Raw genomic sequence first — 16,165 nt, 5'->3', positions numbered from 1 at the left:
GGGTGTCCTGGGTGGTCACTGCTTCCATCTGAACCCTTTTCTCCGTTCCTTAAAGGCTCCTTTGAAGAAAATTCCTATTAATAAGTTTGTGAAGAAGGAAGATGAATATGAAGAGGAAAAACCAGAAGTGGAAGAACTGGATTGGTGGTCCAAGTACTATGCATCCCTGAAGGAGCTCTATAACCAAGTAATATTTTGTGACAGGTGCCAGCAGGGGGGAAAAGAGGCTGCACTGGCATGAGGAAGATGTTTTCAGTGGTGCTGAGTGTCACAGGAACTCTCCTGGCATGCAGAAGCCTGCAGGAAGGTGTGGGCTTTTGTGTGTCAAGTGTACTTAAGGTAGTAAGGTAACAAGCATCTACAGAGCGGGCTGATTTCAGCAGGTAGTGGATATTGAAACTGCCCTGAGGCTCAGTGCCCAAGTAGTGTGAGAACAAGACAGCTTTAGTTGAAAACGTGACAATGCTGAGTTTAGCAGGGGCATTCATGCTGCTTACTCTGTCCTGGTTATATCCCAGTGTGTGTTATGGGAGCAGGTCTGCTCCAAACTTCCTTCCTTGCCCTGTCCCCCTAAAATCCCAATCAAAGGAAGCCAACAGGAGGATCTGGGGAGAAGAAAGAATGATTAAGGCACTCATTAGATACCATCCTGCAATGATTTTATTGCTGAATGATCTCAGGCCAGGTATTACTGACTCTGCTGGCAGGAAAGCATTGTCAGTATCCTGTGCTTGGAAGGAGAAGCCTTTGCTCTCAGGGGTCTGGGGTAACTGCTTTTGTGTGTTTCAGACATACAGTGATGAAGAAGATGCTGAGAATGATGACCTGAATGATGCAGGTGAGTCCTCTACCAACACCCAGCTCTTCTGTGGGGAGAACCAGAGTTTGACACTACCCCAGAGCGTGCTGGGCTTGTGGAAATGGCATCTGAGTGGACAATAGCCTTGCAACATTCAGCAACAACAACAACACAGAAGTGAGCAGAGAGGCTGGAGACCTTGGCAAGGGATAACAAAGGCTATTTCACGTGGAAAACACCAAACTTTGCTCAAAAAAGTTTGGGAAATTGTCAAAAAAGTCCTGGAAAATAGTGGAGTTCTGTAAAATTGTGTTAAAGCAAGTGCCTTCCAGAGTGAGCAGAAACCTGCAGAAAAATCAACTGCAGATCATGGGATTGTCAGGGAGAGAGCGGGAAGCAGTGAGGGGATGGAGAGAGGATGGGGGACAGGCAAAACTATCTGGGAACTGGGCATCACTCTGTGCACGTGGGATACTCACCCAGGGTACAGGATTCACTACGAGGTAACAGAAAGACAGTAATAGTGATCTTTTTATGATTTGAGAATGGTGTTACAGCTGTAGGCAGAGCTGTCAGCAGTCACTCACCTAGCAATGATCTGGGAATGTGAGACAGTAAGCACAGAAATTTAGGGAGAGGGCTGGAGGGTACCTGCATGCCATTAGTGCTCAAGGGATCTGGAGCCTTGACAAATGGGACAAGAACACACCCACTTTGTCCTTGTTTTGGTGGTGCCCCTGAGAAAGGTCTAGCCACAGTCTCTTCAGGCTCAGCTGCCTGTGCCCAAAGTGGCAGTGGTGCTTCAGTGAGCCACCCAGACCAGCAGTCCAGCAGGTGAGCACCCATCCAGAGAGGAGGGCGAGCTCTCCTCTGTGCCTTCCCTGGCAGTACCTGTGGGCTGGTCCAGCCACCTGCCTCTGTTTGGTTTCTACCTCTCCCTTCCTGAACAGCAGCCATGCAGGCAGGCAGTTTTTGTCCCTGCTCCCATCCAGCTGGGAAAGCTGAGCTACTGCAGGGACACCTGCCACAAACAGCAGTAGCTCCAGTTGCCCTGGCATGGGTCAAAGCCCTTGGGTGGAAGCAGAAGCTCTGGCTGGGGTGATTTCATGTACAGACGCTTGAAATGATGGGCAAAATCAGAGCATTTCCTAATCTCTTATTGCCATTTCTAGACGGAGGGAATTTAAATGCATCCTGCATTGACATGGAAGCAGAGGACGAGGCAGTGATTGAAGCTGAACCTGCTCAACCCAAGAGGAAGCTCATTGCCACCCTTCAGGTGATAATTGGGGTGACCTCATCTCTTTCAACCCTAGCCTTTGTCCATGTCCTCCTCACCTTCCTGCAGTGGAAGTTATACTGGGAGGAGAACCTGCAGTGTGTGCTGAGGCCCCATTGTTGGTGGGCTTTGAAATATCTAGTGAGACCTTGGAGTCAAGCTGGGATGTGTGTGCACATCTGAGGTTGGCCCCAGGGGGACAGAGGAAAACCATAACACCCTGCACTGAGTAATACAGGCGTAAGGTAGGACTAGCTGAAATGACTGAAGCAGGCAAAGGATGGTCTTTCGGACTTTCCTTCTCTTTAAAATGGCAGGAAAAGGCTCAAAATTTCTTTCAACTTATTTCAGATCTACAAGTCTGAGCTGGAAAATGAGTTTGGTAATTTTGAAGACTGGCTGTGTATTTTCCCCCTTCATCGTGGCAAAGCAAATGAAGATGAAGATGGAAACGAGGATGAACATTTTGTGGGGAAGTACAAGGTACTGTCTCATTTGGATGACATTTGTGCTGCTTGTGGAAGAGAATCCTTAGGACATTTTGTATTTTAGAGCAAACCAGCACCAGCAAAGCCTTGGAGAGTGCATGGGTGTGCAGGGTGACATGAGGGTGTGATGTGGCATGGCCAGGGAACTGTTGGTGCCTGTTAAAGCAATTGTGTACTGTGGTCCTGTGTTAGTTGACAAATCCATCTGATTTAGATTATTTAGCTGTTGCAAAGAGAAAGCATGAAGCATAAAGGACTCATTCTGGTTGGGGCCTCCGGGTATATTCAGTATGCACATAAGAATTAGTGACCTTCACTGGTTTTAAAATTAGCAAAACTTATCTAAAATAGGCATCATCCTTCCAGCCAGGAGATCTTGAGGACTCTGAAGTATCAGCTACACAAGCTAATTTGAGAAGGTCCCTAGAAAACCTTTAGTGTCCCTTGTCTTTGGCAGCCCAAAGTGGCTGGAGATGCTCAGATCTGGCATTGGCAGTGGTCTGACAGACTGCAACCTAAACTGCAAGCGGGGATTGCCTGGACCATGTGGACATGATAGGGCCTTTGGGAAGGACTGTCCCCACGGGCACAGTGTGTCTGTGGTTTGCGTGGCTCTGATTTTCTACTTGGCAGGTGAAGCTGGTCTTGGTGGCTCCAATCCCATCTGAGACATTCCCTTTTGTATCTAGCTGTTACTTGGAATGTCTTTTCTACAGGGCTCCTTTTACCTCTACCCCAGTGAGGAAGCTGGCACAGAGCCCAAAGTCTCCCAGGGGGTTCCAAGGAACAGACCCATCAAGGTTCTTGTAAGAGTTTACATTGTTAAGGTAAGGCTCTGGTGGGGGTGGCAATAATGCTTGGAGGTCTCTCCCCTCCCTGTGGATGTCCTGCCACTCTCTGCTCAGTGAATCTGAGCAGTGGCACTTGTGGAAAACATGGTGCTGGCTTGAAGCCTCTGCCAGCCCAGTGGAAGTCACCTGTTCATGAAGAGTCTTCCATACTTTGTAGTTTCAGGAGGTGCTGAAAGCCCAGAGGGGCATTTTTTGGCTCCTCACATCTGCAACAAGCAAGTAGCTGGGCCTACAGCTGGAGACATCAGGGGCTTGTTGGGTGGGGATTTGTGTGGGAACCAGTGCCTGTGTCACTGCCGGGGCAGGGGCTGGAGGGTGGTGTGAGGCCTGTGGTGTTCCCTGTGCAGGCTGCTCTCCACAGCTGTGTACAGCACTACCTCTGCTGTCTTCCAGGCTACCAACCTGTCTCCAGCAGACCCCAATGGCAAGGCAGACCCTTATGTGGTGGTGACGGTGGGGCAGGAGCAGAAGGACACAAAGGAGCGATACATCCCAAAGCAGCTCAATCCTGTGTTTGGAGAGTATGCAGGAAGTTTTCATCTATCAGGTTCAATAGGAATAGTGCAAATCTGGGTCTTGGAATGTGGCCCAGAATATGTGGTCTTCTCTTCCTTTCTGATGGAGAATCTTGTGCTGAAATACAAAGGTCCTGGGCATGTCTCTTGCCTCCAGCTAACGCAGGAGCCGTCATGTTTTGGGTTAGGAGGCCAGCTTGTTTTAAAAGTAGAAAGCCAAGCAAAACCAGAGCATTGGTCAGCTTTTTCCTTAGCTTGGGCACTCTATCCAAGGGCATACATTCCTGGAAAAGTAACTTCTTTATTTGAATGTGCACACTGAAAACTGCACAAACTAAGAGAGAAATAAACTCTATCAGTTGACTTGTCAAATACAGTTTGTAAATGTGTGGGGTGATCAAAGCACAGCATGTGCTTCATTTCCATCCTCTTTGCTAATTGCACTTTGCTTCTGTGCAGAGTTGTGGAGCTGACAGTCTCCTTTCCCATGGAATCAGAACTCACTGTGGCAATATTTGACCATGATTTAGTTGGATCTGATGATCTGATTGGGGAGACCAAGATTGACTTGGAGAATCGATTCTACAGCAAGCACAGAGCCAACTGTGGAGTGGCTGCTCAGTACGATGTGTAGGTACCAGTGGGACACACTGGGTGTGAGACTCCTCACCTGCCATGTGTGGGCAACAGAGCTCCTCCTGTTCTGCAGGACAGAACATGCATCTGCACTATCCTTTGATCAGTTGCTGCACAGATTCACTACAAGTTACATGGATAACTCCTACCTGCTACACTTCCTGTGATAGCTCTAATTCCTACTCCAGCAGACTAATATACTTCGCATAAAATAGCAAAAAAATTCTTTAATGCTTTCACATTGGTGTTCTGTGAGACAAGTGCTCACTTGACACTGACCTCCTTCAGAAACTATGGCAGTTTCTCTGGCAGTAGCTGATTTTGTGAGCACTGACACTCAGAACATCAGGCTTCCTGTGGCCTCATTCCATATGGATTCTCTGGTGTCTTTGGCCAGTGTTCCATAAACAACTCTTCTCCTATTGTACTTGGAGGATTAGCTGTGAGCATGGAGTTGAGTCCCCAGCACAGCTAAAATATCTTTCCCACTTTGGAACTGCAGCTGGGATTGCTTCTGTTGCTGCTCTGAAGCTAATGGTTCTGTGGGGTGCAAAGATTTCCATTCATCAAGCTGTTGTGTACCTGGGGTTTTCCCAGTGAAAACCTGAGCAGGGCCCAGTGGAATAGCCTGTGCTGCAGGGAAGACAAGGTGTTTCACAGCCAAGAAAAAAAACCTGTTGTGTTTAAGCTGAAGAAGTTCTTGATGTTCTCCCTTCCATGCAGAAATGGCTACAACATGTGGCGAGATGCTTTCAAACCCACGCAGATCTTGGATAGTTTATGCAAGAAGAACTCGCTTCCTGCTCCAGAGTACAGATGGGAGGAGGTCAAAGTGGACAATAAGATATTCAAGGTCCCTCCAGAGGCTTTTCCTGAAGGTACAGAGGGCTTGGTGAACAATGATGTCTCCCTGTGCTCAGCAGTGCATGTGCTGGTGGGAGGTCTGGGAGCCACCAGCTTCTCTTCCCTGAGGTGTCCAGGCTGGCTGCCCCCACTCTGTGCCCTGCATGGCCCAGCTTTTTGGGTCACCACGGGACCATCCTTGGTGTTCAGTGCCCTGGTTTCAGTGGATGACACTGCTGCACTGGGAGATATGATCCAGGCCATTAGGTCCCAAAGTGATTTCCCAGGCTGTGGGTGGGTGGTGATGGTCAGGGGGGTTTGTTGAAGTAGCTTATTCTGGTGTCTGACACTGGCACAAAGCTATACCTTTTTTCTGCTTGTGATCACCATCAGCAAGATACTGAAGTCCTTTTTTTTGGTTGTGGGTTGTTTGTTTGGTTTTGGTTTTTTGTAGGGGGGATGTTTTTTCGGTCTCCTTTCCTGTTTTTAGCTGACTTTGTCCAGGGATGCTCTCTGCTTCCAGTGACTGTGGGTACCTTGGGTGGCTCCACACTGCTCCTCACTCCTGTCAATCTCCACCCTGTGGGCAGCTTCTGCTTTGCTGTTTTTCTTTCCTTCCAAGTGGCATTACAAACCCTAAACCAGGGCCACAGATGTCCAAGAACACACCAGCCTTTCACAGCCTCCATCAGCAGTGATGGAGAACTTCCCTGAGCACAAGCCCTGCTGTGGCCAACACCTGTGCAATTGAATCCAGCCTGGAGCAGAGGCTGGAGCAGCTGTGGCCTGCTTGTGGATGGCTGGGTACTGCAAGGCAGTGCTGTGTAACCTGTAGGTAGGATGATCCCTGGCCTGACCTGCCCAGAGAGGGGACACCTACGTGTATAGTCAACTTTACCTTCTGCTTATTTCAGTGCAGCTGTTCCTCAATTTTCCGCTGGTCTCTGTGGCTTTTGAGACATCCCGCTCAGGAGAGGGCAAGGAGACTCCAAAGGAGCCCTTTTCCCCCTTTTTCAGGTCATTGGGTAGTTGGGGAGGGAGAAACGAGGTGGTCTCCTGGTGTTCCCTGAGAGTTGGCTCTGGATTCCAGTGTAGCTGTAGCTGGTGCCTTGTGAACCTCTGCTATGCTCCAGCACTGCTTGGAATGGTTGAAGTCCCAGACTGATCTCCAAAGGCAGATGCTCTCCATAAACCCAGGGGTGGGTGGATCATTGTGCCCTCACCTGTTGGTTTCTGCTTTTCTCCCACCAGAAGGATTTGGTCTTGACCTGCTGTTTGGCTTCACTGTGCCAAACAAGTCAATTAATTGTACAAAGTGTTCATTAAAGGAGACACAGCTGCGTGTCCTGCTGAGTGACAAGAAATGCTTTCCTGGAGCACTTCTAGGGCAAAAATTCATTCATGGATCCAGAGGGTCACATCCTTCTCCATGTCCTACGGACCTTTTTCCTAGGGCCATAATAAATTCTTTTTGCCCTTTTCCTTATATTTCTCTTGGCTTGTTTGTCTTCCTGCCTACCATTTCTCTCATCACTGCAAGATGTTGAACTCATTCCCTTCATCCTTGCCCTCCTGTTTCTCCCTGGGAGAGGTGCTTGTCTGTACAGTCCATACCTTCTGTTACTTGTGCTGATGACTAATGTTGTGATGTGACTCTTGCTGGCCAGAAACTTCATCTTCTCCCTGGCTATGTCCTGCTGCAGAGGCCTCTGTGAGGAACAAGAGAGGAGTGGCAGATGGGAACTGGTCAGTGGATGATGAACATAAGGCTTTGTACGTCCTGCAGCACTGGGAAGAGATGCCAGGATATGGGTACAAGCTGGTACCAGAGCACGTGGAAATCCGGTCTTTGTACAACCCGGAGAACCCTGGGCTTGTGCAGGTGAGATGTGTTTCTGTGCCCAGCCTGATGTTGTTCTGGGGAAGGACCTTCTAAGCAGCTGGTTCCTTGCAACCTCTCTGGTCTCCTGTTGTCCTTCTGTCTCCTCATCATGGCATGAATCCTACACATTGCTCCTTCCTGGGTGGGTGACCAGAGCTGTGTCTGCAGATGGCTGGCCCTACGAAGTGAGAACTTGGTTGTCCTTTGCTCAGATTGCCCCTCTGACTTCCCACAGTACTTCTGAACACCCTTTCCTCAAGGAACCTCTCTCCACTGATGTTGTGTTCACAGTGCTGGTACCCAGAGTCCTCCTTCTCCTCAGCACTGCTCTTGTGAGGATGCTGTGTGGGTGCCAGTAGACCTACTCTTCCTTCTGAGCCCTGCCACTATGTGATGGTGTCCCTGCCTCCTCCTCTGCATTGTCCCTTTTCACTGCTGTTTTGTTCCTATGCAAGTGCCTCGCTCTGACCCCTTGGCTTCTCCCTGGGACACAAAGTAACTGTGAGCTGGAGGAGAAACATCCATCCTCGGGTTTATGTAATGCAGTCATCTGAACTGCATTTTCATGCATTTTAATGTCCTGCACTGAACATCTCCTGTTTCCTCAGGTACTGGAGATCTGCATAAAGCAGAGCTCTGCAGTCATGCTGGCTTTGGTTGGCACTGGAAATGCATGTGGAGAGGGCGGAGTCAGACCTTTTTTAGTTTTCTTGGTTTTGCTTAAGCATTACATCACCATATGCTCCTTATTAAGACAGAGGGACATGTTTGCCTCTCTTTCAAATGGATTCAGTGCTGGTGAAATGGTTCTTCTTGGGAGCAGAAATAATCAATTTTTGGTAGCTTTAATTTCCCCCCCGTCTAAAATCCAATCACCAGTCACTCTAAAGTGCAGTGGCTTTCTGGTGAGGGCTTTCTGTGCAGGATCAAGTCCTTGCTCCTTGAAGAGCTGGAGGGTGGTCTGTCTTTTGAAGACTCTCTGCTGTCTTCTCTCCTCAGGGCTCCTTGCACATGTGGATTGACATGTTTCCAAATGACGTCCCTGCACCGCCGCCCGTCAACATCAAGCCACGGCTGCCTGTCAGGTAGTGCCTGTTTGGGTGGGGCTGGGGCTGCAGGGAGGGTCACTGTCCCTTGCCATGGCTGCTGGGATGTGCCACAGGGCCCTGCCCAGGCTGAGGGGCTGTGCCAGCCTGGCGTGCAGCCCTCCTCTCAGGATGGTCCCTTGAGCATGTCAGCATGAACCATAAGTGCTTGGAGCTGCACAAACAAGGGTTTGGGAAGGGCAGGTTAATGTCTCTACAGCTGGACATGAATGTGATAGAAACCCAGGTCAGAGCTACTTATTGAGTCTATTCTTGCTGGTGGACAGATGTCCTCTGGGGACCTGGAGAAGTGAAGCTGAAGGAGGAAATCCGCTCTTTTCAAGGATCTAATGGGGCTTTTGAGATGAAGGGTCGAGATTCTTCTTAGAGGTGCACCTGAAAGGACAAGAGATAATGGACACAAATTGCAGCAAGGGAAACTCCAACACTCCAACTGCATATAGGGAAAACATTTTCCTAATGAAGCTACCCTGGAATAGGGACAAAGATTCAGAGATGTGCTGGGATATTCTTCCTTGGTGATATTAAAAACTCATGCAGACAAGGCCATGAGCAATTTGACTTAGTCTGAAGTTAGAGCAGGAGCTTGGAGCAGAGACTGCAGAGGTCCCTTCCTGCCCAAGCCTTTCTGTGCTCCTATGGCTTAGTAGTGCTGAGTGTATTTCCCACTCACCAGGGATTTGCTTTGCAAAAGCTGCCTGTATTGATTGTGGGTGTCTGTCTTGTACAGTTGTAGTGCCCAGGAAGGGGTCTATGCCTGTCAGTGAGACTGCTGGGCTGTGCTTGACCAGAGGAGCCCTGGCAGGGAACCACAGTGCTAAGAAGGTTCACATCCTGCTGCTCTGCCCTTGTGGGCTTGACCTGCCCTCCCAGGCACCGAGGACAAGAGTGCTTGGCTCACTTATCTCTGTGTCCTTCCACAGCTACGAGCTGCGTGTGATCATCTGGAACACAGACAATGTCATTCTTGATGATGTCAACCCAGTAACAGGAGAGACTTCCAGTGACATCTATGTGAAAAGGTCTGATGGGATCCAGGGAGAGGCCAGAACCCTCCCTTACCCACACCCTCACTGCCTTCTCTGAACCTCTGAACCTCCCTGCCTTGGCATGAGGTGCCCACTCCAGTCCTCTGCTGTACCCCCAGAGATGTTGATCCCATATTGCTCTCATTTGACTCTTCAACCCTTCCTTTCTTGCTATCCCCATGGAGTTCAGCCCTTCCATCCTTCTGCTCTGCCTTTGGGGCTGGCTGACAGAGGTAACTGAGTTTCTCCTGCAGCTGGATAAAGGGTCTTGACCATGACAAGCAGGAGACGGATGTCCACTTTAACTCCTTGACTGGGGAAGGCAATTTCAACTGGAGGTTCATCTTCCGCTTCAACTACCTCCCAACCGAGAAGGAGATCACCTACAAGAAAAAGGACTCTGTCTTCTCTGTGGAGGAGTCAGAGTTTCGGGAACCAGCTGTTCTGGTCCTCCAGGTCTGGGATTACGACAGGATTTCAGCCAATGACTTTCTAGGTATGGAGTGACCTGTCCCTCACCTTGCTGGAGTATTACAGTGTTTCCCTGGGGTTCTCTAAGAAGGGACACCAGGAACATCAGATCAAGCTTGTCAGCTCAGCAGTCACCTGGGCTAGTATCTCACATGTGAGCTATAGACAGAACCTGGAGATACACACCTCTCCTACACAGACATGCTTGCATGCTTGTCCCAGGGCCTTGGTGTCCTTTTTCAGGGCCTGTCGCACCACAAGACTTCCAGATTCTGCTTCCTTAAAACCTTTCCAATAAACTTGCTCATTTTCCCTGCTCTTACTTAGATCTGCAGATCCCAAAGATTGGACCAAGGAGCAGTTTTCCCAGGAGCTTATGCTGCCAGCACAGGGATTGACAACCTTTGTGAGACTATTTCTGCTTGAGTTGCAGCACCCTGTCTCCAGGAGCTCGGAGCTTCCTGGATGCTCTGGTACTTCCCAGTAATCAGACTTGCTGAGCTGGGTGTGCAACAAGGCCTGGTGTTGGATCATCACTGGCCTAGTGATGATTCCACCCACCCTATGCTAACATAAGTGCTGCTGATTCTCTCCCACTTCCCCAAGTTTGTAGCATTCTGTTAAGTTGTCCCTTCTTCAAACTTTGACTTCCCTATTAAAAAACAGCCCCTTTGCCCTACTCTCTCTTGGGTGAGTTAAAACTCTATTCTTCAAACTTCTGTAGTGTATTTAAGGGGCTTTACCTCCATGAGGCACTTCCAGTGGTTCAGCCATGCTCCTCAGACACTGAAGAAAGTATTAGATAGCAATTGCAACAATTTCTGGCATGTACAATCTCAGAAACTTCTAGGCAGGAAGGGGCTTCTGCAGTGTTTATTGCAACCTCCTGCCCCAAGCAGGTAGTAGGTCAGGTTGCTCAGGGCATTGTCTGGGTGAGTTTGAGTATCTCCAAGGCTGGAGGTCCCAGAACCCTTCTGGGACCCTTTTCCTGGCTGCAGCATTCTTACAATTCTCTTTTTTTGATACTTGCAGCACTTTGTGTCCATTGCCTTAGGTAATTTCATTACTCACTTCTGAGAAAAGTCCAGCTCCATCTGCTCTGTAGCCTCCTTTAGGCTGTAGCAGTAAGATCTCCTCTTGTCCTCTCTTCTCTGGGCTGAACATACACGTCTCTCACCCCTCCTGCTGTTGCACATAGTCCAGCCTTGGCTACCTCAGCCACTGGGCTCTCTCTAGTTGGTTGATACATTTCTTGTGTGTACCTGTCTCACTGGAGCTGAGCAGAAAATACACACATCCCTTGGCTGCTTTTGCCAGTACAGCCCAGGACATGATAATGTTGATTTGGTGCATGGGCTCAGTGCCAGAGTGGAACAGGAGCTCATTCCAGGCAGAACAGGGACACAAGGCCAAACAAGGAAATGAACTGAGGCTGTAGATATAAGAACTGCAGATGAACTGCAGAGGTAAGACAAACTTGAAACCTTTAAAGCATTTTCCAGATTTTATAATTTTTAACTGACATTTGCAGGAATGAGAGAGGAAGATGAGCTTGGACATGTGAGGAGACCAGGGTGGGACATGGTAAAGGAGTGAAAATAACTCACTTTACCACATGCACACCAAGCTGGCTGCATCGGAGATGAAACAAGCCCTGGGGCTTCTGCCTCTAACTCTTGAGCTAGTCCTTTCTTATGCAAAGCTTTGGGTTCTCCATCTGTAAATGTGCTAGATCATTGCAGCAGCTGGGACCTACTTGAGGCTGAGGGAGTGTGGCAGAGACAGAAGGCCAAATATTGTGTGGGGCTGAGCTCAGGGTTTCACCATGAGGTCTCCTCTCCACTGTGCCTGCAGGCTCCATCGAGCTGAAGCTGCATGACATGGTGAGGGCAGCCAAGAGCTCTGAGCAGTGCACCATCAGGATGGCCAAGGAGAACGCAACACCTCGCTTCTCCATCTTCCGAAACAAGCGCATGAGGGGCTGGTGGCCCTTCATCAAACTCAAAGATCAAGAAGACGAGGAGAGAGAGGAGAGAGAGTGCAAGAAGAAGAAGAAAAAGAAGTGGAGCAGCTCAGTCAAACCAGAGGACGTGGAGTTCACAGACCCCAGTGGGAACAAGTACCTCCTGACAGTAAGTGTGGTGCTGGCACTGGGGAGCAGAGCCAGTGTTTGGCCTCTGCCTTGACATGGCAACCTGTCCTGCATGCACATAACCTACAGAGTGACCCACCTCGTGCAGGGTCCTGGAGACTTCTTCCATCTGCTACAAATCCAGCACTTGGTCTACCCAGAAATGCCAGCTGCCGTGGCATGCAGGAGTGTCCAACTTCATGTATTCCTCTGAGCTTCCCATGGAGCAGTGTTCCTTAAGGGGTGCTATAACAGTTTAGGAATGGTATTCCTCAATTTAGTGTTCCCACTGAAACACCCCAGACTATGCATCCATCCCCCCCTACTCCTGCTTGTGTGTCCCCAAAGGTGAGTTTTCTCAGTGCCACTGTGGGAGGTTGCAGACAGATCCAGGTAGCTGGAGAGTTCATTACAGTACAGTTCCTTGGGTGCAAAACAGTTAGTGTCTGACCAGGCCACAGTTTCCACTGACTGTGAAGTAAGAGACTGTAGCTAATGAAGAAAAAAGCTTAGAGCATCTGTAAGTGGAAATGGGAAAAAAATACCCAGTTGTGGCAGGCTGTATGGTCAGCAGGATGGGCTGTGAAGCAACATAGGCAGCTGTGGCTCAAACATGTTCCCCCTCCAGGGTAAGGTGGAAGCAGAGTTCCAGCTGCTGACTGTGGAGGAGGCTGAAAAAAGTCCTGTTGGTTTGGGCCGGAAAGAGCCTGAACCCCTGGAAAAGCCCAAGTGAGTATCTGTGTTATCACCTTTAGCACGGATGGACAGTGCTGTGTTCTCAGCAGCTGTTTGCAAGGAGACTGGGAGCATCTGCTCAGGAAGCTGAGAGCAATCCCTGGGGCCCTGGGCAGTGGGGTCTGCAGGACTGGGACTACCAGGGCTTCCCAGGGCTCAAGTGGGTCCACATGGCTTGTTTCTGCAGCATCTGGCCCAGGGCTGATCTTGGGACAATACTCAAGGCAGCTGTGCCATAAAATTGCTTGTGCAATGGGCAGCTCTGTCTGTGTGAAGGGACCCCTTGGCCCTGTTGGTGCAGGACAGCTCTGCAGGGCTGTTCTGAGGAATCCATCCTGCTGCCCCCAGCATTTCCACAGGCACTGCAGCCCCCGAGGGGATCCTGCCTGGAAGCAGCAGGAAGAGCTGGTCATGAGAGTAGCAGGACACCAAAGAAGAGGGGCCAGTGTGCTGCTCTGTGGATTGAGCTTGTGCTTATCTGTTCTTCCCTTCCTGTTCTAGCCGGCCAAAGACATCTTTCAACTGGTTTGTGAATCCCATGAAGACCTTTGTGTTTTTTATCTGGAAACGGTACAAGAAATATATAATTGTGCTGTTCATTGTCACTGTTCTGACCATCTTCCTGGTTCTTTTGATCTACACCATGCCTGGATACATCAGCGAGAAGATCATCAATGGATAAATGCTCTCCAGCACAGGACTACTCAAAGACAAGGGTGATTGTGGCAGGAATTGAGATTGGACCAGAAAGTTTAATAAAACCCTGCCGGTTCAGAGGCAACCTTCAGGGTGAGAGACCTGCAGAAGCAGCCTTTGGGAGTCACATTTCATGCTGCATAGCCATGAGATGCAAAGGAACCAAGTGACCAACCTGCTATATTAGGCAAACTCCTTGAAAGACAGTTACAACTTCGAGGGGAAAAAAATTATTCATTGTGGGATTGGAGTGGGAGGATGGGAAAAGGGAATCTGCTGGGCACAGACATAGCAGCTGAAACCAGCTCTGGCCATTGAGGGTGATTCTGGCAGAGATGGGGCCATGCAAAGCCATCCATGCCCTGGCTTGACAATACTTGGCATTTACCAGACCTCTGCCTGAAGAGTTCAAAACACAGTGTGCAGGGGGAGAGTGGGTCTGGTGTGGGGTCCTGGTGGAGGTAGGACCTGAAAGACCTTTGAATGGAGCTCTGCAGGGAGAAGGATGACAGAGACAAGGTCGCCACAAGCTTCCTGCTGTGCCAAGAGCACAGGAACTTGGTGTTGGAGTTAGCTCTGGGTGTGGTAACACTCTCTAGGATATGGTCTTTCTGGTTGTAACTCCTTACAAACTGCTTAACAGCTTTTTCTGCGTGTGCTGTGTTGGAGTCAGGCTTGCTTCAACTTCATTTTGGGTCTTCATTTCCTCAGGAATAAAAGGTCCTTGGCTGCTCTCTCTGATGCTGTTTGTGTTTTGTAGCTGCTCTCTGGAGCTGGGGGACAAGGTGCTGCCTGCAGTCCTCAGTGCCCCTTCACCTCCCTCCTGGGTTGCACAGCAACAAGGATGGCACTGGGACAGTGGGGGGTCACGAGCTCCAATCTGACTCTGGTGCTGGGCTGATGTAAATTAAATGAGACTTGTTCTCAGCGTGGTCTCTGGTGCCCCGGGGCTCCTGTCATCTGTACAGACAAGCCCTGATGTGATCTGATTTCAAGTGGAGGTGTTTCACCCAGAATTTTGACAAGATAGATTCCTTCTGAGAGGTCTCGTCCTGGTGCAGGAGATGATGCCCAGTGGGACAGCTGCATTTCCAAAGAAATTAACTGACAGTGGGGTTTTATAGCAAAGGCACCTGCCTGATTGCCTTTTGAATGGGGCAGGAATGGAGTAGGTTCTGGGGAGGAAACTGTCTGGGCAGAGGCAGGCAGGTAGGTATGAAGGTGGTGAGGACTCTGGCTGGACATGAAGCCAGGAATGAGTGTGGTGCAGACATGGTGCTCCCCCGGGGGAGGCCAGAGCAGCCACAGATGGGGTCCCCAGAATGGCAAACAGGGAGCTCTCTCTCCCCCAGGGGACCCTTGGGCTGCGAAGTGGGGGTGAGATAGGCTGCAAAGGGCTCAGCCATGCACCTGCTTGGGGCTAGAGCAAAGCCCTGGGGTGTGACAGTGCTGCGTCACCCCCAGTTTTTCTGCCTTCACAAACAGTCCTCTTTCCCCCCACCAGTGCCCTGTCCCCCCCAGCACACCTGGTGCACTCCAGCAGTGACTGGTCCATGCAAACAAACTCAGTGTGCCCCAGCACGCCCAGTGCACACCCCCAAAACAGCCCCTTGGCTCCTTCAGCCACGGTCAGACACATTTCCCACCACACCACCAGGCTGGGGCTCCCTGTGACTTAAAATTGTGTCTGCCTCAGGCTTCCTCCAAATATTTCAGTTTATAGTTGTCCCTGGGGTGTGCAGATGTGTGTCTGTGTGTGCACACTGAGTGGGAGGGTGGGGGAGGAGCTCTTCACAGCTATTAATCATTAATTCCTGATGCACAGTGGTCCACGGAGGGGAAAAAAGGCAGCCATCACTGGGAGTGGGAAAAGTATAGGGCCATTCCCCAGGACACAGAGTAGAAGGAACAAGTGTAAAGAAGTGTACCAAGGAGGCACAAGCCTATTCCTCTGCCAAACCTCCAGCTGCTCTGCAGATGTCCAGATTTTCATCTATGCTCTTGGCTTTCCATGCCAGCTGCTGCCAACTGAAGCTCTTAATGTGTTTCCTCAGGGGCAGGTCCTGTAAGCCTTGTGACCTTTAGCATTTGACTTTGCATTCTGTCAGTCAGACGTGGCCTGGAGACGGGAGGATGTTCTTCCAAGTGGCAAGGCTTTCAGAGACAGTCTGAGCACTCATGTCCCAGGGGCTAGGACGTCCTTCAAGTACAGCGGAGGGTTTATGTTGTTTTCCCAGCATTTCTAGATCTCTGTTCCAGTTTGTTTGGTCTTGTTCATCTTCCTCCACACTCCAGACTTGCAGAGTATCACCCAGATACTGCATCACCGTCACTTGTACTCGTGTCTCCTGGTCCTGTACTGCAGGTCTCCTCTGGGCATCTGTTGCTCTGTTTGAATCAGTCTGCTCTAGGTGTGTTACCCTGCTTGTTCTGTAATTTGTAACGATTCATATTAAAAGTCATTATGTAAATAACAAAAAGAGGGGAGGCACCACCCCAGAACAAGGTAACTGAGCACAGCAAGCAGCATCTTACAGATCCATCATGCAGACAACCCCCCAGGCTCTGCTTCAGGGGCACATTCCAGTGCCAAGGTCTATCAGCTTTTGATAACTTGAAGACCTTTTCATTTTTTAAATTCCTGATGCTACCAAGAGGAAAAAAAAAAATATCTAACAGCTGCTACAGCGTGACCTTCAGGCTCT

General features: G+C 49.7%; 1 protein-coding gene across 1 annotated transcript in view; it reads left to right on the top strand.

Moving 5' to 3' along the window:
• Nucleotides 1-14,201, top strand: part of LOC113956934 (fer-1-like protein 4) — a 37,184-nt gene extending 22,983 nt beyond the window's left edge. The window contains exons 31-45 of the mRNA XM_027664000.1: nucleotides 56-187; nucleotides 790-838; nucleotides 1,972-2,078; nucleotides 2,430-2,561; nucleotides 3,283-3,393; nucleotides 3,811-3,938; nucleotides 4,392-4,562; nucleotides 5,292-5,446; nucleotides 7,115-7,293; nucleotides 8,293-8,378; nucleotides 9,323-9,421; nucleotides 9,682-9,923; nucleotides 11,753-12,030; nucleotides 12,658-12,758; nucleotides 13,266-14,201. Coding sequence (XP_027519801.1) covers nucleotides 56-187; nucleotides 790-838; nucleotides 1,972-2,078; nucleotides 2,430-2,561; nucleotides 3,283-3,393; nucleotides 3,811-3,938; nucleotides 4,392-4,562; nucleotides 5,292-5,446; nucleotides 7,115-7,293; nucleotides 8,293-8,378; nucleotides 9,323-9,421; nucleotides 9,682-9,923; nucleotides 11,753-12,030; nucleotides 12,658-12,758; nucleotides 13,266-13,446 — 2,151 coding nt within the window. The 3' untranslated portion in view covers nucleotides 13,447-14,201. The remainder of the gene's footprint in view (nucleotides 1-55; nucleotides 188-789; nucleotides 839-1,971; nucleotides 2,079-2,429; nucleotides 2,562-3,282; nucleotides 3,394-3,810; nucleotides 3,939-4,391; nucleotides 4,563-5,291; nucleotides 5,447-7,114; nucleotides 7,294-8,292; nucleotides 8,379-9,322; nucleotides 9,422-9,681; nucleotides 9,924-11,752; nucleotides 12,031-12,657; nucleotides 12,759-13,265) is intronic.
• Nucleotides 14,202-16,165: the final 1,964 nt, after the last annotated feature.

The sequence above is a fragment of the Corapipo altera genome, unplaced genomic scaffold (genome assembly GCF_003945725.1).
Source record: "Corapipo altera isolate COAL_440 unplaced genomic scaffold, ASM394572v1 110, whole genome shotgun sequence".
In the NCBI taxonomy this organism is placed as follows: Eukaryota; Metazoa; Chordata; class Aves; order Passeriformes; family Pipridae; genus Corapipo; species Corapipo altera.
Note: the sequence above shows the minus strand (reverse complement) of the source record. Positions and strands in the feature narration are given on the sequence as shown.